The 21548-nt window shown below is 39.4% G+C and overlaps 2 protein-coding genes across 2 annotated transcripts; both read right to left on the bottom strand.

Moving 5' to 3' along the window:
• Positions 1-526: 526 nt before the first annotated feature.
• prrg4 (proline rich Gla (G-carboxyglutamic acid) 4 (transmembrane)) lies at positions 527-4678 on the bottom strand. The gene is made up of 6 exons (XM_040125128.1): positions 4040-4678; positions 3774-3937; positions 3632-3659; positions 2945-3086; positions 1942-2136; positions 527-1827 (listed from the first exon to the last, which is right to left on the bottom strand). The coding sequence occupies exons 1-6, from the start codon at positions 4134-4136 to the stop codon at positions 1800-1802; spliced, it is 654 nt and encodes a 217-aa protein (XP_039981062.1). The 5' UTR covers positions 4137-4678; the 3' UTR covers positions 527-1799.
• A 5380-nt stretch (positions 4679-10058) lies between these two features.
• eif3m (eukaryotic translation initiation factor 3, subunit M) lies at positions 10059-16121 on the bottom strand. Its single transcript, XM_040139387.1, has 11 exons — positions 15961-16121; positions 15198-15330; positions 14663-14801; positions 14211-14334; positions 13928-14022; positions 13361-13444; positions 13179-13278; positions 12401-12482; positions 11446-11589; positions 10962-11022; positions 10059-10285 (listed from the first exon to the last, which is right to left on the bottom strand). The coding sequence occupies exons 1-11, from the start codon at positions 16000-16002 to the stop codon at positions 10162-10164; spliced, it is 1128 nt and encodes a 375-aa protein (XP_039995321.1). The 5' UTR covers positions 16003-16121; the 3' UTR covers positions 10059-10161.
• Positions 16122-21548: the final 5427 nt, after the last annotated feature.

Here is a 21548-nt window from a genome sequence, read left to right as displayed (position 1 = left end):
AACATGGATTAGGATGAAAACTGTGCACTTTTTAGTGCACATACAGCGCCTGTGTATCCGTCTTTGGCACTCAACCGTTACTATTATTTACATTGGATTTGATTTTCCCAGGTGAACCCATTTTAAAATAAGGTAATCTCATGTGAAGCCCCCAACACAACATCCTACAGCCGTTTCATATAGTCTTCGGTCTTTTTAACAACAGTTGTACATATTTTACAGAGTACAACAGATGTGTTAAAATCTGATATGACCCTGTCCATTAGTCACGTTTCATACATGGTAGAACAGTGACACAAGATGGTGGTTTTGGTCTAAAATCATTACACTTCTGAGCTGGTATTAACTGCAGTGTTCCAGTTTGCACATTTCTTTTACAGTTGAAGAATATATCATGTTTCATCTAACGTTGCTGATGATAATATTCACACTAAATTTCAAAATGAGTACAGATCCACCTGAATGGCTCTTACCAACTTGCATACACATTCGCAATCTCACACACAGTTGGCAGATGACGCATAAAGTAATTAAAATATCCTTTTTATTTAAAACATGATGTAAAAGATTTTCATTTCAAGTAGTTATGCTTCAGATCAGCCTCAACAAACTAGCCCTCAGTAAATTCTCATGTCATTATAAAACTTTGGTAGAGGTCATTTACAGACATAACTTGTTAAATCTTGTATTTCTGCATTATCCAGTGAAAATGAGATGCTCATTTGAACCACGGTTAAGCGAGTTGCTTTGTCTCACGCATGTTGGATAAACTGCTCAGCTGCATCATACAGCTAAAATATTTTTAACTATTGTATTCACCACAGCTATAATTTTCTTGTACAACTGTAAAATGTCCTGTGTAAATCCAAAATGTTGTAAAACTGCCTATGAAGAGCTTCTGCCTCCATCGATTTATAATACATAATAATGAACCACAATGCAGATACAGAAAGTAAAAATGGCTTCACATATTAGTAGAGCATGCTCATTATTTGGAGACTCAAACATACATTTTCTGACACACTATAACTTTAAAAAGCAGCAACAAAATCAGCACATTAAAAAATGTTGATGCACAGCTGAAAGTACAAAGTGAATCTTAACAAAGCAAGGTGGTAGACCAGTACATCAAACGCACTTCGTTAGAAGTATTTCCTTTATGGAAAAATTAACCATCATGTCATTAAAAGCTGTTTTGTTGGTATAATTTTCCTTCTTAAAGAGACAGGAAGCTGTATGACAACACACATCCTTCCGTCTCTCTGTGATTACCATTAATACTTATTGTGTAATGAAACATAATCATAGTCTTACACTTAACCCTACTATACAGATTGTGCTACTATAAACAACTGTTCCTTAAGAGAATAAATATTCCGCCAACCTAAAGCTTGTGTCCAACACATTACTGATTCTTCATTTTCATTTTGATTTAAAGCAGCATACTGGGTAAAATGTATTATAAAGCTTATTCAGCATAGGGTCAGGGTTATATTACATAACATAATCACAGCTGAGAAAATAGAGACTACCACAAAAAATATGTTTTGGTACTAGCAGGCCAAGAAGGGAGACTGAAACATTGACAAGATTATATGGCAAGGAAAAGATACACCAACAGACCAGAAAAGATCAAAAATGTATGAGTGGAAAAAGAGAGCTTAATCAGAGAGATAAACAGAAGGCATAAGGCACTGTTTTAAATCTTGTGGTGATGAAAAAAAAATGTTGTAAAATGTTAAGCAGAGCAGCAGAGTGGGAATTCTAGTTTTATTGTCTGCTTCTGATTCCTGAAGGTACTACCGCCGAATACTTCCAGGCCGTGAGCTAAAACCAAAGAGCAGAAAAGATGTTATAAAAATATGCATGAATTACCTGTCTGTGACTGCACTGAAAAGTGAGTTATCACAGAACTGCAAACACAAATGCAGATGCAAATACCCAGGATAGGGAGGAGGTGGGGCGTCATGCTGTCCACTTTTTGCCAGTGCCTGCTCGTAGGAAGGCAGCCCGGGGGGGTTTACTTCCTCCATATGGGGTGGTGATGCAGGTGGGAGCACAGGTTGCAAGGACACCTCCTCTAGCCGTCGCATTATTAGGGAAGCATTACTCCTCCTCGGGCGGCCCCGAATGGAACTGTGAGAGAAATACAGTATAGACTTATATATATTATGTCTTTCAACTGTGACCTACTTCATTCCTCCAAGTATTGAGGTTAAAGTGAAAGTCAACTTTTCGTACAACTGTACTCAATAAAATGCATTTTTAGGCTCCCCAGTGCTACATGAGCAGTACATGGTGTGACAAGAAGCAGTAACATATTGTTAGAACAGCTGACACACTTAATCCATCAACTGATTAGTCAATTCATAGAAAATTAACCAGCAACTACTATTTGATAACTGACTAATCAATTAGAGTCCATTTATAAGCAAAAACCCAGAACATTCACTGGTCCGAAAACTTTTTTGATACGTTTCTTTATCATGTGTGATTGTAACCTGAATATCAAGCAATCTGATTATTCCAAGTCCGACTTTGGGAAACTGACATTTTCCACTATTTTCATTTTATAGACAAATGATTAATTCACGAAACAATCTGCAGATTAATCGATCAAAAGTAACTGTCAGTTCTAACCCTAAGTAGTTGACTATAAGAACTAGACTAGAGCAGCATCACATTATTATGTAAAATTTGAGTTGCAGTTGTCAGCATATGAAATTGTCTAAACAGTTTGTGTTTTACTATATAAGAAGCAAAAAAAAAAAAAAAAAAGTTCCGGTTGTCGGTTTATTCAAGTACTGGGGTTTATAGCGCAAAACAGTTGTACTAGTGTCTATAGCCTTAGACATACTGTAGCTAAGAGATGGTTGTATTTTTGTAAAAAGTGTGGAGGGATAATGTAGCTGTCATTAGTAGTAATAAATGTCCTCTCGCTCACCTTGCACGGCTGAGGTCATCCTTGCATTTGCCTTGACAGAAATACCAGACCAGGAGGCCAAAGATAACAATGGCCACTCCGGCAGCAATCAGTCCCACCAAAAGAGACGTCACATCGACCCGTGTGGGGCGCTTGTCCTTATCTGTGAAACATGACAAACCACAGAGCGTAACAGGACAGCGCCGAGCTCGTCTGACAATGTCAATGAGTTGTACTACGTAATAAAAAGTAGCCATCTGAATATTACATGATTGTTCCTCTTTTTCATCTGATACTATATATTTGGCTTCAAAGAAGATCTGGAGTATAGACCGGTTATTTCCAGTTATAGCACCACAATGAGTGGATCAAAACCAAATTCAGTCCAGAAAACAAAACAAATGAAAGATACCGTGTGACCCACAGCTGGAATCTGAGCAACTCTTTGAGTTGTAGACCAAGCAATGATTTTCAAAAGCTACATAATATTGCTGAGCAAGTGGTGAAACAGGTTTTGAGAGCACCATAGCTGTCTTTGGTAAAGGTAAGGCAGAAGTGTTCTCACACACACACACACACACACACACACACACACACACACACACACACTCTCTCTCTACTCATCTCATTATGCTTGATGACATAAATTAAAAATGATCCATGTAAAGAACGGAGGTATTCCTCTCTCACTCTCTCTACGACTCTTACCTGCGGTGTACTTCTTCCAAAAAGCGTCCTGCAAAAGAAAACATGATCAGTACGGTGAACCCTGCTGTGGGGCCTCTCTCTCTCTCTCTTTGTGCTCATTAAATGACCCGGCTGAGCAGCCCACTGAACAGCATCACTTAACTGTGACCGGGGTGTTTTCGAAGACCTCCCTCGCCTCCTCGTAATTGCACACTTCTTCATAACACTCCCTTTCCAGATTCCCAGGAACGAAAATCTCAAAGTCGAAGCGGTTGAACAACAGATGGCGACCCAGGAACGAGTTTGCGTCCCCCTCGTCTACAAACACTGGGAGCGCGGACAAACAGACGGGATGGTTAGCGGGGAGAGCAATAAGGCCCGGGTTGTATTAAGTGGGTCGATTGGGTATTCATCAGTGGTGCGTCTCACCCTCGTGGTCCTGTTCATGTTCGGACCGTAGACTCCTGGTGCAGGCCAGGTCCCCACGGGGCAGCAGCTGAAGGAGCAGGAACAGATGAAACAACATGGTGATGCGTGCACCTGCGCGCGGACAGCGGGTGGGGCATTAATTGGCAGCACGGAGGGCAGAGTGTCACCACCAGCTTCTTCAAACTGCTGTACGCACACTTGACTTTAACCAAACGGCCGAAGGTGCTTCCATCCTACGCTACGTATGACGAAGAGAGGCACACAGTGGGGTGGTGTGGGGGGGGTGGGGGGGAAAGCGTTCAGCACCGTCGAAAAGAAACCTATCGACGGGAGCGGGCGGGTACGTGTCCTCGCCTCGACGCCGAGAAGGTGAATCAGGAAACGTCCAGCGACAGTCACAAGCAACTGTTGTGTGTGCCCAAGCTCCTCGGGAAAAGTTTAACGCGGCTCATGATTTGTTGGCAAACTAAGAAGGAAGCCGTCCCCAAGTCAGTAAAGATAGTTCAGGTGGGCTAAAAAGAAAAAGAAAAAGAAAAAGAAAAAAAGGGAGGGGGGGGGCTTTGTTTACTCCCAGCAGATGTGGCCTCAGCTCTTCCTAAACTACCTGCGCAGACTCAACCAATCGATCACCTTTACCTGGATAACACGATAAGGCGTGTCAATAAAAGCGGTCGCTAGATGGCAAACTGACACCGGGAAAAGTGAAATCGCTTTCCGGCGACTCTTTTCACACCCGAGTATTAAAAAGGTTCACACATGCATCATCAGACTTCGGACTCTGAGTCAGATACCACAGCTGCACTCCTCCCACTGCCAAATCATTTGTAGGCCTTTACTTTAGATCATACTTAAGCAGCACTTACCGACTGGCTCTTGATGCATATTTTTAAGCTTATCTAATTGTTGACAAAAGACATTTTGATTTGAAAAATAGCAGGGGATAGCTGAAATGTAAAGCCAAGGAGGAAATATTAATTTGTCCTAAAAGAACAAATCAGTTCTAGAAAAAAATATTGTTAATATATTAAGACTGCTCAAGGCCTTTTAACATACTAGCTCTCAAAATATATCGTTGTATGCATTGTATGAGCTTAATGGTGTAGTGTTTGTGTGATACTAAAAAATAAAAACATTTCAACACTAACTTTTAAAGAGGCTACCATGTGGTATATGTAGTAGGTCCCTAGTCCCATTTAATGTTGATGACATACATTTCTTGCATTTTAGACACTGACATCATGCTCTCAGGACTTGTGGTTTGTCATGTAACCTTTGGTTGATCTTGCCAACTAATATACTGGGATTTAAAGGGTCATCGTGACTTTTTAAACGGACAAATGTCATATTTTTAACATCTGAACTGCTTTCGTCTCAGTGTCTGTTTCATGTTTGCAATGTTGTATCTTCACTTCTAATGGTTAGGGCGCAAATTACTGTTGTAACACAAAGCTATCTTTTGGGATCTTTGCAGTAGGAGTCTTTCAAAAGCACTAAACCTTGTCTCATAAGATCTCTCAGTAGCTTGGGAGCTGGTGACTACACGGGTATGTACAGGCCTTGTATGGGAAAAGGTTGTGTAACGGGCCACAGAGTCATTTTGACAGAAAAGTGGCATCTGTGATAAAATACACTTACTTTGGCTTTTTCCCCTGCAAAGAATGGTGACTATCTCGACTTTACAGACACCCCAAACAGAAAAACATGCAGCAACACAGTGAAGATAAAGTTTCCCGTTCTGCTTAGCAAACCATCCTCCATAATAGTGTTTATGTTTCACACTCTACATGTAAATAGACATATCTGTCTCAGAGACTCTGGGCCTCTTGGTCAGTGTTTATGTAAAGCAGAGATAGGATGCAATTGAACATTATCTTGCTGACTTCTGGATGGTGCTAATTGAAGGGCAGTGAGAGCCCCTCTCTTGTACTTGGCTACGTCTCTGGATACTGTCAGACTCTTAGATTTACCCAGAGGAATGTTGATATGAAGAAAAAGGGGTGAAGAAAATGAGAAATTCCAGACTTTATGTAGTGTGTGATGTCAGATGATACTGCCACCTTACACCATATCCTGTAATATTGAAGTTATAATGATTAATAGTGTTTTACTGCTGGGGAATTTATACTAAATGAGCTAACACAGTGAGGCTTGTGCTCAAATACAGTGAATAGTGACCAGTGGTGGAAGAAGTATTCAGATTCTTTACTTAAGGTTCACAATTTTTCATGTCTGCCTTAAAACAATAGTTAGGGGCCCATATGAACATTGAAATGGTTTTTGCTTGCTGCAATCGTTCCTCCTGTTCAGACTGGTCATTAATTGGTTATTAATTAAGAGCATTAATTCTTAATGCACTTCCGGTGGAAAATCCACAGTCATCAGTCTGTGTAAAAATGCATTGTAAAGTTTAAACATAGCTAATACGATGCTTCTTCCAAAGGTCCAGATTTTTTTTATAAAATTCCCCATATGTGTTTCCATAGACTGCGGGGGGAATTTTATACTAAAAAGACTGTAACTTTTGAAGATAGAGTCTTAATTGAAATTATTGGCACCCCTGAATTTTAAGTACAAAACTTAGAATATCTTCAGAAATAAATGCAAATCAACCAATTTTGTATAATCAAAATATTTTAATAAAATGTCCAAGGTTACTGAACAAGAGAAAATAAAAAAACAAAACTTGCATAATTGTGAAATAATACAAACACAAAATGTACCCCAGAGATAACTATCGCCATCCTTCACTATTATTTGGTTGCAGAACCTTTGGCAACAATGACAGTCTCTAAATGTTTCTTGTAGCCATCTAGAAGCTTCTAGCACCTGTCTGCTGGTAGTTTCTTCCACTCTTCCATTACTATGCATTCAAGCCTTTTTAAGTTTGCAGGAGACCTTTTTGCAATGGCAGATTTCAGTTCTCTGCAAAGGTTGTCAATGGGATTGAGGTCAGGAGTCTTTGCTGGCCAGTTTAAAACAGTCCATCTTTTCCTTTTCAACCATTCTTTTGTGCTGCTGGATGTGTGCTTTGGGTCACTATCCTGCTGAAAGACCCAAGACCTTTGCCTCAAATCTAGTTTTCTGACACTGGGTAACACATTTCGCTCTAAAATGGCTTGGTGATCTTATGATTTCATCATTAATTTGATACATTCAGTGCCTCCAGTAACAGAGGCACAAAGCAGCCCCACAGCTTGACAGAACTTCCACCATGTTTTAGTGTAAGTGGGGTGTTCTTTTCCTTGTGGGCTTCATTTTGTCACCTATAAACAAACTGATCCTCTGCATTCCCAAAGAGCTCTACTTTGGTTTCAACTGTCAATAGAACATTATCCCAGAAAGCCTGACGTTTATCTATGAAAGTTTTTGCAAACATCAGTTTTGCCTTTTTGTGCCTTTCTTTCAGTAGTGGTGTCCTCCTTGGCCTTTGCCCCTGGAGCCCTACATGCTTTAGTGTGATGCATATGATACAGGCTGAAACCCCCAGGTTGTTCCAGGTCAGCCTGAAGTTATTCAGATGTCTTGCATGGTGTTTTTTCCACAATCAGCATCAACCTTTGGAGACTTCTCTCACTGAGTTTCTTCTCAGCGTCACGCCCTGGAAGCAACTTAACAGTTTTATGACTGTGAAACTTCTTTATCATTACGAACTGTTGAAACATGAATTTCAGAATCTTTGGCGATTGCCATGTAGCTTTTGGAATTATGTTATTTGATGATAGCATTTCTGATGCTATCAGACAACTAACACACAAACTCAGATGGTGTTCACCATTGTGAAAAAAGAAACTGGAAACAATCAGCTCATTTTTATACAGGAAAACCATCACTCATTGGTTAATTCAGGTCATGTGAACACTGAAAACTAAGTTCAGGTGAGTTTTGTTTTTTATTTTGTTTGAGGAATTAATTTAAATTCATCAAAAGGATGCAAATCATCGTGTCAACCGTACAATTTATCTCTGTATTTGTTATTTCACTATATCAAAGCATTTTTTTGGTGTTTTTTGGTAACCTTGAACATTTTATTAAAATATTTTGATTATACAAAATTGGTTAATTTGCAATTATTTCTTAAGATATTCTAAATACTGTACTTCAAATTCAGGGGTACCAATTATTTCAACCAGGACTGTCTCTACTTTATTTGTGTAACTCAGACAACTGATAAACTTTGGAATGTAACTGCACAGAAATGCACAGAAAGAGGACTGTGAATTGTGTCAACCACCACTTACATTGGAAGAGCATTAGAAAGAGTTCCCTTAACGGCCAGTATGAATAGGAGGAATGATTACAGCAAGTATAACCTCTGTTTCGGTGTCCATATTAGCACCAGACTATTGTTTTAAGACAGCCTGTAAAAACTGTGAACCAATCCTTTCAGTAAAAGTACCAGTACCTAGCATCGTTTTCCACGATATAAAAATATTCCATTTCAAGTAAAAGTCTTGAATTGTACTCTTTTTCTGAGGGTTTACAGGCCAAAAAGATGGGGATGACTGGTTAAATCTTAAACAATGTTTTCCAAATGGAATATCAACTCATTGGCTTTTCATCACCGAACAATGCAGAAAAACCTCTATCTAACTATGATAAGAGGGGGTCATGGCGTTTGCACCAGATAAACCCACCTCAGCACACATTATTTACGCCTGGGACATCTCACATGATGGACCATCAACAAAACAGTTACTTAAAGCCAGTGAGACAAATTAGAGACAAGAAGAGAGAGGAATTACTGTCCAGGATGAGAAAAGTAGTTGCAAAGCAATTGCTTGCCGAGAAGAGGAGCATATGCTGAGAGATGGGAACTAAGATATAAAGCTTTGCAAACATTCTATTAAGCCTTGGTCACGTTGGTTTCTATCTGCTCTGCCCTCCACCTTGCAGGTGGCTGTGATGAGGTTATACTCCTGAGAATGTGTTCTGTGATTTAAACCCTCTGATAAGAGCTGGGAGATGCTGCTCCCCGTGGACAACTGGACAGAAGTGAGCGGTGAGCCTCAGCAGACCTCTAGTCTGAGAGGAAAGAAAACACACTGCAATAAAAGTATACCTCTAGTGCCCAATTAATCTGAGTAAAAACATTTTAGTAGCAGGGCTGCAGTGTTCAGATAATAAAAATACTCAGTATAGAGTAAGGAGTGGCCCGGCACCAACAAAAAAAAAAAAAAAAGGTATAGAGGTTGAACTGTAGCTTCTTTAGTCAGAAAAAAATGGGTGAGCTGCGGATTTGGGGTGGGGGATGGGAATTCAAAGAGTGCATTGTCAGTAGTCTGCACTTTGTCAGTTTGTGCTGATTTCATCACAGCCCCAGAGGGAGGGAACTCCAACAGACCCCTTTTACACCTAATGCCTGGGCCGTATATCATTAGGAGTTCACATCCTAAAGCCCTGGACCGGTGCCTGAGAACAGATTTCTGTGCAGGATAAATGGCACTTTACTTAACATCAATAGGCAAAGGGGAGGGGAAACTTAAAAACTGAAATTTAGAAGTCCTTGTTTTTCCACTTTTCTGACACATAAAGAATGAGTCATGCTGACTGCAGTTGAACACTATCTGTGACCCAGTGGACAGTTTAACATTTGTAATGGCAGTGAATCAGGCTACACCACAAGCTGTAAGTGTTGATGTTACAGTAATAAAGCTCTGACCTCAGCAGACAGGGTCATCTTAAGTTCACATTGCCATTGTCACTTCTCATGTGTTCCCAGACAAGTGACCCTCTCGTTTTAGGCTATTTCTCACAGCTCATCTAATACCGACGTGCTGTCCTTTAACTAAAAGCAGATGATGTGAGCTGCTTGAGAACGAGTCCCCATTAAGTCAGTGAATGGCATTCTGAAAAGATGATAAGGTAACGAGAGGGGTAGTTGTCTGAAATGACTGATAACACAGTATATGTATTATCCATTAATTGGACAGCAAAGCTTCTGGCTGCTTCTCAAAATTTCAAATTATCCATCAAATTTGACTTGCTATGTTAATTCAACAAGAAAAAAAGCAATCACAGCTGACCTCCACTGTTCTTTTATTGAATGAATATAAAAACTGATCAGTTCAGTCTGGAAATCTGGAAAGAAGAAACAGAGTCTAGACAGTTGGGTTTAGGTGGAATTAAGCAGAAGGTGACAGGGCTTGCAGACTGGTCTTAACGGCTGCTAGGTTGGCCTTCCAGGAGCTGAGGCTGTCGTACAGCTGCTGCCACTGCTGCTTGCCAAAAGTGCGGTGCGTGCTGTGGCTGATGGAATGGAAACAGAGAAGTAAGAATGTTAAACTGACAAAATAAATGCAGGTCATGGTCAAGGTCATGTCCCGCATCCTAGGAGAAACAAAAGAGCTACAGTAAATGAAACTATGAAAATAGCCATGACGTTGCCCTATATTCCATATTCTGTATTAAAACCTCATATCATATCAAAGCCTTCAAGTCAAATTAAGAAGATAAAAGAGAAGACCTCACATAATGAGAAAAAGGCATCTTTAATGTAAACCTGAAGTTGTTTTTACATCAACAGAATTTCAGCTTTCTCAGTTAAGTTTCACTTTTAACTTTTACTTTTAAATACCAGTGAGAAGTAGTACAAAGTAGTCCTAAATTTAAATTTAACAAATGATGAATCAGTCACAAACAATGCAAAATGACAATGTTAAAGAAATGCATTCAAGGTAATGATGCCTTATGCTTAACATAGTATAGACTGCATTAGCAAATAAAGACACTCTGTACTTTTATCAACAATGTGGGCGTGGTAGTGGTGAAACCAATAGTATCAGGACAGTTTCTATCAAGGCAAAGTACTTTAAAACTGGACTGGTACCAGTTCTATAAATTTGATCACATGTAACATAGAGCTTTAATTATTCAAAATGTAACAACGTTAAGCCATGTATGGGGGTTCAATGGAGGTACTTACCTCACAACAACTTTTCGCTGTGTCTGGTCAATTTTGCAGTACACCATCTTGGTCCGAACAGCTAAGAAGAAAAAAAGCAGACAGGAAGGGAATTAAGAGACGGCAAAAGCGCTGACAGAAAGCACTAAAAGCTCAACTGACACGTGCGTGCTTTAAGAGACTGCACTTGGAAAATGAAATTGGAGAGGAAGCTAATCCCAGTCACAAAACACTAAAAGTGCTAGTCTTGCTTTTATGCCGTATTTCACTGCAGTTTGTAAAATCCTATTTATGTCCCATCATCACCACTGCATTCTTTTTTTTTTTTTTTAAGAAGGGAAACATATTGTTTTGGTAGAAGATGGCAGTAAATCAATGACAGAAAAAAGTCAGGCCACTGTTGAATCGCTTCTCTCTCTCTTTCACTGCTTGTTGTTGCAAGAAACTAACAGTGTGCTTAATAAGGGTGGACAGCAAAGATTTATTTTAGGTGTAGAGCTTGTACCGTCAATGACAAAGGCTTCAACGTCATCGGCTCCGATCTGCAGCTCCTGTTGCATGGTGTCGAACGAGATCTCCTTGAATTCCACTGCCATGCCCATGAATGTGAGCAGACGCATCTTGGCCATGTTTTGCTCGTGAGACAGGCCTGGAGAACAGCACACAGGAATCATTAAGCACAGAGCAGTCACAGTCGATTACTCTTGACTCTGGGAGTTTCCCTGTTATAATTGTTTCTACATTTAGGAGCAAGCAGTCAGGGAATCTACACATTAACACAAACATCACTCTACACTGTCTGTTTTGAGAATCCATCCTACACTTGCTTTTAATTACACCTAAGCCTTTAGTAGTGAGAAAGAGACACACTGCTGACACACACACATTCCCGTACTGTGTAAACAGAGCACTGTACATTGGCTCAGTATGAATACGAATTTTTTATTTTTATTTTCTCATATATATGCAGAATAACTTGCCTGGAAATCAAATTTGCCATTATATTTAGATCCCAAGATTATTTTTCCTGTTAGAGATTTTGCCATTTTCCCCAAACACCCCGTCACAACCACACCATCAGCAGTATGTTTAAACTGTATAAAATTATAGTAAGGCTGATCTTACAGTGGCAAAAGTGGGAAAAGATTTAAAATACTCTAAACTACTTTAAAAAAAAGTACCCCCTTAAAGTAGCAGCATCATATCACTAAACAGGTTGCTTATAAAGCAGATTGAGTTATAATACATCAATACTGATTTATAAATATGTTAAGGAACAGAGATACATTCTATCACTAACCGACTACATGTACACTGAGGTTTTAGGATAATCGAACTTTTATAGAACATGTAAATTTTTTTCTCAATTATCAAACTGCGTACTGTACTTTTAAACACGGTATGCATATGTATGAGTGTGTAGAATTGTGCAGCTAATATCTCAAGCTGCAGCTACTTACCCAGAGAATCAATGAAGTCTTTGTTACTCTGGTAAAATTTTACATATGCTGCTAGTTTTGCGCTCACAAAGATGGTTAATAGCTGAAAAGGCAGAGGAAGAAGAGGGAGAAATGCAATTATAAGACGGTATGATCACAATTAGATCATCTTTGAATTCATTCAGGCTGACAGTTATTATTATAATCATGTCAACAAATGGAATGCACATCACTCTGGCTTTCTGCTCACTGGTTTGTCCATGATGTACATTGGGCTACAGTATTAATACCTTTGGAACTGCCACTCTATTGACCTCTCAAAACTCTAAGAGATTGTGCAAACACCCGAGACAAAAATATTTTTCCATTGTCTCAACCGGTTCAGCTGGTAATGTACAAACATTCCTGCTGCTCACCATTCAAACTTTTTAAGTGGTCATCGATTTGATACTGGGCTGTGCCTTAGCTGTCACTGTCACTACATATCAGAAATGCATCTAAAACTCAGGAGGCCTTCACACAACTGTGTGTTACCATACTAATCACATGACGCAAGTTGGCATTCTACACGTACAAGATTGACAGGGTTGTCACAATGAGTAATGGAAAATTTGCTTTGAGAAACAATGTTTTTTGGATGTGCTTTGTGGGCCATGGAAGGCATTAAGACATTTTTCAAGCGCTAAATTGATTGGAATCTAGTTACTATGGTGGATGTTTGTAGCAAGAACCTGAGAATGGCATTAATCTCTTTTATATACATGTCCCTGTAAAGCATTACACGTCCTTCAGTACTCACGTCATGGATGAGTTCTCCCTCCAGGAAGCGAACAGGTTTCAGGGTGAGCAGGTGGTCAAACAGGAAGGTGTTGGGGTCTTTGAGGGCACGGACGATACATCTATATATAACGCACACAGATGGAAGTAAGTATGGGGGACGTACAGTATATTGAGGCTTAATGACAAATTCTCCAAGTTTACCTGTGGGCATCAACCCGTGCTTGTGAAGCATTGTCTTCTGTGTAACTTCCCAGCAGCTCAACCATCACTTTTGCTGCAGGCTCACTATGAAATGAGTAAATACAATGTTGAAAACTTTTCTTTTTTTTTCTGAGATAATTTACTCAAAAGATAACACACAAACTCACATAGAATCTAGGGCCCAGAGGTATGTATGTATAATCTAAAGAACGTATATTATTTTTTTAATAAACACTTATCCAATGCCTAAATGTCTATCGAGAATAACAAAACGAGCCCTGAAAATATCTGCACTTCTATACATGCATTACATCATGTGTACACACCTCACTGGAAAATAATATAAAGACAAAATTTGGGCAAAATTTTACTTGGACTCCATTCTTTCAGCTGCCACAGGTCTGAGACCTCCAAAAGAGTTACACATAGAAATATGTATATGTGCAACAGCAAAAAATTATTCATGCAGGAGTTTATACAATTTTTAACATAAAAAGTATACTCTAATTTCTAGTTCTGTGCACACCAAAACATGCATTTCACACATCTGACCCTTGATGTATTTACCTTTTTTTGCAGTCAACCAATGCTTCATACACCAGCCTCAAGAGTGTGTGCTTCTTCTCTGTGTTCAGGTTCCAGTCAATAATCCACTTGCGCACCTGATCAGGGTCACAAACAGGTATCAAAAATCAGCTGCAGAGAAAAAAAATGCAGCCTGTGGACATTTGAACCACTTGATAAACAACTTTTTTCATCATTTAACTGTCTCCGCAGCCAAAGACATACACTATGAAACTGACAATTTTTACGGTCAGTTATTCCAGTTGATCGTGGTGAAAAGATATACCTGATCAAGGTCAGTGGGGATGAAGGAGATGGCATTGCAAGTTGCTGCCACCTTGATGAGGCTACAGAAGACAGTATACCTCACTGGAGTGTTCTCATCCATGCCGTGGAACAGGTTGCTCAGCCTGTAACACCACAGAATGAAATAGGTAGTCATACGTTTGTACAAAGATTTTATTTTTTCTTTATACAGTTATATGTTTTCTTGACACATGCTGTTTGTTTTGAATTGAAGGTAAATACTTTGCTTCTTTTTTAAGTTCCTTCTGGCATCCAAACAATGGTAAACTGCCACTACATTAACAATCCTAATATTGTATAAAATCAAAACAGTGACCTAATTAGTTTCCATATGGAGGGTGTTCTTTTTTTCCCCAAAATTTCAGAAACAACAGTAAGTGGAGGTGTTGCTGTGAAAGAGTTAAGGGAAAAAAGTGATGCACATAGACTCACAGCTGCATCCTGAGAGAGGGTCTCTCTCCTTCACGAAACTTCACCAGTTTCTCACAAAGACTTTCAATGAGAGCCTCCTGCTTCTCTGTCTCCAGGATCAACAGCAGTGACACGATGCTGTTCATCACACTCTCTACATCTGCAGATAGATGCAGAGAGGGGGACATAAGTAATGATACATTTTTATCCATCCAGGAGTAGTTGCAGAGTCAGCTGCATTCAACATTATTAGGCTTTATTCATGGCACATTTGACATGTCACAGCAGGTGTAATTAATCACATCAATAATAACTGAATTTCATTGAGGTGTGCCAGTTCCAGGGCTGGCATTGTGCATGCTGGATCACTGGAATAATGCACTGGGACACTTAATACAAGTGAACCATATAAAATGTTGTTAATTACACCTGCACATTTACTGGTAACACAAGTTAAATATATATCCTAATGAAAAAGGTCTATTGCTTGTCATTGTCCAATATATAAATAAGTAATCGTGGGTGAGAAAAAGGGGTGTTCTTCATCATCAACTACCTTTATCATCGTCTTTGAGGCAGACGTCACACGCCTCAATGATCTGAGCTAGATCTACATGAAGTCCACCTTCTGAGTTCTCTTCTGAGATATCAGCTCCTTTGGATTTGATGTAGGCTCTCAGCTCTGAAGCCTGTAGACAGTAAAATAATTAGTTTTAGTGGATAAATAAAAGTAGATAAATACCAATCTCATCTATATGTGTGTGTGTGTGTGTGTGTGTGTGTATGACAATGTGTCGATAATATAAAAATATAGATATAATAGCTATGTCTCATGTCTTTCTGTTTTGAACGTCAAGAATATTTGCTGCCGCCAGCTATAGGGGAGGATCTTGGATTATATCTTACTGATAGGTAAAGGTTTCAGCCGTAATTAACTACTATTTTTTTCCCCCGTCTGTTTATTTAGATGTCGGGCTAAGCAGTTAGCATTCTGAGCTACCCTGACGTTACATCATTTGTGACAGCGTTAGCCGTAAATACATTGAGCTTAAGGCCGCTATTGGCAACAACTCTCAACTAATTTACATGCATAAAATCTAAATGTTAAGTTAAACCATGTAAAAAAAAAACATTATTTGATTCCACATGTCACATAATCAGCATGTAGCTAACAATCAGCATGTACCTGTCAGCAGCTAAGAACGGTTAGCGTTTTAGCTGGCTAGCATGCTACGTTATCCCGTTGGCTAGTTTCCATTTATCAACTCATCCGCAGGCGGAACTATGTCAATTGACTTTTTCAAAGACGCGGGTCGTACCTGGTCTTCTTCCGTAATGTCGATAAATGCTGGGACGCTCATTTTTGGCGAGTTTGTGAGCCTAGATAATGAAATCCACGCTCCCACCACCGCTTAGACCTGAGCGGAAAAGAAAAGGGAAGAGTGCCGGTGTAACTGCGAAACTGTTCCGGGTCAAGTTGTTAAAGCCACAGTAACTAGCCACAGCCCCTCTCCTTGTATTGTTAGTTTTAAGATCTATGAGTAATATAAAAAATATGTACCACTATTATACACATGAATTATATAGGTTCAATGAATATCAAATGAATATCCCTGTAGTGCTGCACGGCTTCAGCTTGTGCGAACCCTTCCTTCAGAGATCAGACAGCCTCCTAATATTTTTTAGTCACCCGGACTTCCAGCAACATATCCTAATCTTTCATTCTTTCTCATCCAGACATCAGTCTCCTCCTCTCCTAACCCTAGATGTCTTGGATGAGAGTTAGGGCCTACACAGGGGAACCTGATCCCAAGGAGAGGTTATGTGATTGAGCTTCAGTTCATCTGTGCGGACCACCAAAGCAGGCCCAGAACTTTCCAACTCGGAAAACCCTGTCAGTGTCATAGGGCAGCACTCTTCCATCATACACCGGCTGACCTGTGGGTGCGCGTGTTGGGCCTCTGTGCCAAGTGGGATCCTGTGTATTGTTACCATGGCAGGTCACACGGTGATTGAGGTGAGTGAGGTGAGTGAGGTGAAGAGGGTAAGTGGAGCAGGAGTTCACCCTAAAACTATGGAGTCAGGTTACTAACATCTGAGGTGTTGAAACCGGCTGGAGACACCGTGGAGTGTTTTCCATTTCCAAGCTGTACTGCAGCTCACAGTTCATCTATCACAAAACTGTGTATTTTTGGGGAATTCCTAAAACATGGAGACACATCGTGCCATGTCATAATTCGTTGAGGGGTCTGTATTTCATGTATTTCTCTTAGCAGTTACAGTTAGGGAACTGAGCTCTGTTGCATTCAAAGGATAAACGCCTTAAAATTGTGTGCAGAGGGGAACTAGCCGGTGGAGTCTTTCACCATAGTGGTAGTGTGATGCGTCATTCTGTTGGGAAGGCAAGTGCCTGGTACCAAATCCCACCCTCGTATGCTGTCATGGCAAAGAATTTATAGCTGCTTCTCCACAAGTGTGCTTGTGTAACTCTGAGGCTTTCATTATCTGATTAACAGCTGTTGTCAAGTGCCTGGTGTATTTCAAGTCCAGAATAAGAGTTTTGGAGGCTTTGAAGCCCCAGGTGCATATGAGACATTGTTTTTGTCTTCTTTAAAAGGTCTTTAAAATGCCACAGTGTGTTATGATGCCTGGTAGCCTTTATAATATTCATGGCAGAATGTCCTGAGAATAACATGGATATTGCACTCCAGAAAACCATTTAACTCCAAGGAGACTGTACCTGGTACATTTATTAAACTAGGATTTAGTCTGTTTAACATCATTCTAAATCTAACCTGGCAATGTAGTCTTCATAGGATACATAATCTAGCAACAGACATTTCCCATGTAACTTGCACTGATGTCTGAGTGGGTGTTTTGTGTTGTTGTATGTTTGCAGAATTCAGTGGAAGAGTATTGGTCTTTCTGTTTTTGTCAGATAGTATTCTTCTTGAAGTCACGAGTTCCCTTGAGGTTGTGAAATCATTACGGATATTGCCAGATGATTATTCACATCAAAATGTCATTTTCTATGTTACATCCCGTCCACAGAGTATTGAAAATGTTTTATTATGAGTAAATACCATCACGCCTTGCAAATGGGAGGCAATTTGTTTTAACTTCACTTCAGTAATATTTTCCATAAATTCATGAGAAATGAAAATGTTTTAATTACTGTCTAAGGAGACCATTTCAAAACAGAATTGGATAAATTCTCAAAGAAAAAAAAGACCGAGACAAGCTGAAAAACGAGCGGCTTTATTTTGTTTCTTTTAGTGAAATGTTAATATACTATGGATTGACCTTATGTTTATAGGGACATACACTCAGTTACCAGTTTATTAGGTACACCTAGCTAAAACTAATGCAGTCTACTACAACAGTCCTGAAATAAATCCTCTGTCCATGAAAGTTATAATGTTCAGCTGTTGTTGAAACAGTTTAAGGGAAGTGTTGATTCAACTGAATGGTCGTTTTAGAGGATTTAGTTTATGGCTTGGTTCAACTGTATTGCATTATATTGAGAAGTGTGTCTTGTATTTTGTCCACCCCATTCATATCAATAAGGGTAGGCTAAATAACAGAAATACTTCTCTCTGTAAAGCAATAGAGTTCAACATCACAGCAAAGTACATCCTCCAAAAAGACCGTACAGTTTCAACAAAAACAACAAAACTCAACATTATAACCTTGAAGGAGGATTTACTGCAGGCCTGTTCTATCACACTGCATTAGTTCTTGCAATGTCTACCTAATAAACTGGCAGCTGAGTATTTATTGTGTGGGTGATTGTGTGCGTTCTCACCTCAGTATTCGTCTAACTCTATATTTTTCCTACCTCTATATTAGGCTACTAAAGTTTATGCAAAAAAATTATTTGCTTGTGTTTCAAAAAAGCACACAGTGTTCCTAAATTGCTGGCAAATTGCCTGCTCAGCCTCCTCAAAGATAAATGACTGTGTGTTAAGAGTAAGTTGAGCCCAGGTGTCCGCTTTTCCCCTGTCAGGCAGCCAAATGGTGAGTATCCATGTAAACCAGTCTGATGGTCATCATCCAACATGGCTGCCTACCTTCCACCCACTAATAGTCTGGTTCCCACAGTTCTGCCTGCCTTCACAAAATCCCCTTGCTCAGGCTCATCTATCAGCCAGTGACCTTGTCAGGCTGCAACGCGTGAGTAACTTCACTACTTCCCTAGGTGGAGCAAATGGCTTGTTAATTACTTATAAGCTGAGACACCCTCCCCTCACACGTAGACACAAATACAAGAAAAAAAAAAACAAACGAAGCCAAAATCTTAAAAAGAGGTGAGCCCAGTCAACAGTTGTTCAAGGAATGCATAATCCGATGGGGCCCTTCTGATGGACATTTATTGTCCACAGCTGTTTTTCAGTTATTTTGAATATTTTACTGTACATGACATTAAATAGTTAAAAAGAAGTTTCACAGCACAGGCTGCTTGTCTTCTGTTAATTATTTGTACTTTATTATCTCATCTGACTTCTCGCCTATATTTAGATTTGGGCGGGTGAGCTAATAAACAATTATTCATACAAGCTAGTACATGCTAATAGCAGTGCTAACTTGTAAGACAGTTGTTACATCATGTTAAAAAGGAGCAGCTGCTGTCATTCTTCTTGACCTTACAATCCCCTCTCTGCTGTGCACTTACCATTGTCCCAATGTAATTTTTTCCCTAATTTTTCCTCAATATTTTTCACTGCCAAAAAATAACCTCAGAGCCATAAAGGATGCCTGATTCATTGATTAGTCAAGCCACAGAAAAGCAGTTTTTTTAATAATCAATTAACTGATGAGAAAGTAATTTTTCTGTTCCAGATTCCCAGTTGCAAGAATTTTGCTGCTTTTGTTTGTCATATGTGATAGTGAATAAAGAATATCTTCTGTTGCCAAACAAAGATTTTGATGGCATAACCCTGGGTTTTGGGAGCTTGCGATGGGCATTTTCTTTAGTACATTCTGACATTTTATAGAGAAATTAGTTAATTAATTAATTAATTTGAAAATAATCGGCCGATTAAATGATAATGATAAAGTTTGCAAAGTTGCAGCCCTAAATAACGCTTAGATAACGTATTATGCAGTATTGTGCTAAAATTAGGGTGCATGCTTCAAAACAAAATTGCTCTTTCACCTTTTTAGCCTCTTTGTTAGGTAGGTATTTTTTTTATGGCTTTCAGATTTACTGTATGGTTGGGTCTGACTCAGGACTTGGTGGAGGCCAAGCCAGAGCTAAATGGGGAGTGAATATTGCTCTCACATTTGTCAGGTGACCAGAAACATGACTCCAAACGAATGGTTATGTTGCTCTGTGTCTGCTGGTTGTAAAAATTCACAAATGTTTTCTAAGTGGTTAGTCATAACAGCTTAATTAGCTATGAGATGTGTAGTGGCTGTGTAGCTGCCAGTGTATTTTGATGTGAATGGCCACAAGTTAATTTATGCAGCTTTGAAAACACCAAAGCACTTTCCGTGTGCATAGAGAAAAACGCCCTATCCCCCTGCCATGGGCATGTGCACGTCTCACTGATTGCCTGTGTTCTATTGTGATAGCTGTTTCATCCCCTTGATCCCTTATCTCCTCAACCACCAGATGATCAATCACACAGCACGTTTACAGTTTGATACATCTCCAACTTAGCGAAACTAATGTACAATTCCTTTTGACCAGTCAATTAGAATTTTTATTGTTCCTTTACATACCTCCAAGACATCCCTCGGCTGAACTGTGCGGGCCATCTGCAGCGAAAACTCACACATGACCAGAAGGAAAAGGTTGATACGTGAAATACCACTGTTATCTTGACATATCACTTAATGACTGGCTTCATATCACACCAAAGACTGCAGCAATCAATCAAAGTGAGTTTGCATTTGTGGTGTTGAGCTATCTGAGGTCGTTAATCCCCCTATGTGGAATGTGTGTGCTCTGTTTCAACCTAATGGCAGCGGCAGCAGCAGCAGCAAAAAAAAAAAAAAAAAAAGAAAAAAAAAATTACAGTCTTCCAGGAATTCTGATGTTCCAACTGGATCGATTGAGTCACTGCAGGACTGGAGCTTCTTAATGATTGAGTGGTCTCTTGTCATCAGAGAGTGTTTATATTACACACACTCGTAGGCTTAGAGGAGCTATGAAATTTTAAAAGGAATGGTCAAACAAAGAATCAAATTAATTTCCATTTGGGATATGTTGCACAATATTTGGCTTGAAGCTATAGATGCCTCATCTCAGAAATACTAATTAGAGGCGTGTTAAACTGTGTCCACCTTTGCCTTTGAGATACCATTTAGACCACTTCATCAGTTCTGATAAGCAGAATGCTGAAGACTGAAAACAGAAAACCGTTAAAACTTTCTCATTAATAGATGAAAAAAAAAAAACAGGGTTGATGTCATTCTTCTCAAAAAAGATATACTTTGTTTGACAGGAACTATTTCAAACAATATTTTACTTTACTGTAAAAAATTATAACTACCTTAAAGAAGTATAGCATGGAAACAATTTTGCAAATCAAGCAAATTATTTTCAACTTTTTATTTCAACTATATTATTTCTAATACAAAAGCGTAAGCACATTCTCTCACTGGGACTGAGAAAGTTGCAGTAATGTGGCATTTCCCTAAAGTTAAAAGGTTACAGTCACACTCTGCTCTGTCTGTGGTAACTTGGATATTTTCCCATCATTGTGCACATACATAGTCATCCAGTAAACATTTGCTTGTCTAGCCTCAGAATGAGACTCAAGAGTATGACAACATACAGTGACCGCTAGAGATATCTGAAATGTTTTCTGATGACTGCTCACGCCACAGCCACAGCTGCTAGGGTGTGACAGCAGGGAAGAAGCTGTGGTTTACTGTAAAGAACTGATAATGGCTGACCTTG

Source organism: Xiphias gladius, chromosome 1 (genome assembly GCF_016859285.1).
Source record: "Xiphias gladius isolate SHS-SW01 ecotype Sanya breed wild chromosome 1, ASM1685928v1, whole genome shotgun sequence".
NCBI classification, from domain to species: domain Eukaryota; kingdom Metazoa; phylum Chordata; class Actinopteri; order Istiophoriformes; family Xiphiidae; genus Xiphias; species Xiphias gladius.
The sequence above is the reverse complement of the archived record's forward strand: the minus strand, read 5'-3'. Positions and strand labels throughout refer to the sequence as shown.

Excerpts from the sequence above, each read along its gene's own strand:
- prrg4 (XM_040125128.1), bottom strand. The coding sequence starts at position 4,136 with ATGTTGTTTCATCTGTTCCTGCTCCTTCAGCTGCTGCCCCGTGGGGAC. Across the intron at positions 3,938-4,039 it reads ACATGAACAGGACCACGAGG|TGTTTGTAGACGAGGGGGAC; the intron begins GTGAGACGCACC and ends CCGCGCTCCCAG. Across the intron at positions 3,660-3,773 it reads TCGAAAACACCCCGGTCACA|GACGCTTTTTGGAAGAAGTA; the intron begins GTTAAGTGATGC and ends TTTCTTTTGCAG.
- eif3m (XM_040139387.1), bottom strand. The coding sequence starts at position 16,002 with ATGAGCGTCCCAGCATTTATCGACATTACGGAAGAAGACCAG. Across the intron at positions 15,331-15,960 it reads ACATTACGGAAGAAGACCAG|GCTTCAGAGCTGAGAGCCTA; the intron begins GTACGACCCGCG and ends TACTGTCTACAG. Across the intron at positions 14,802-15,197 it reads CCTCAAAGACGATGATAAAG|ATGTAGAGAGTGTGATGAAC; the intron begins GTAGTTGATGAT and ends ATCTATCTGCAG.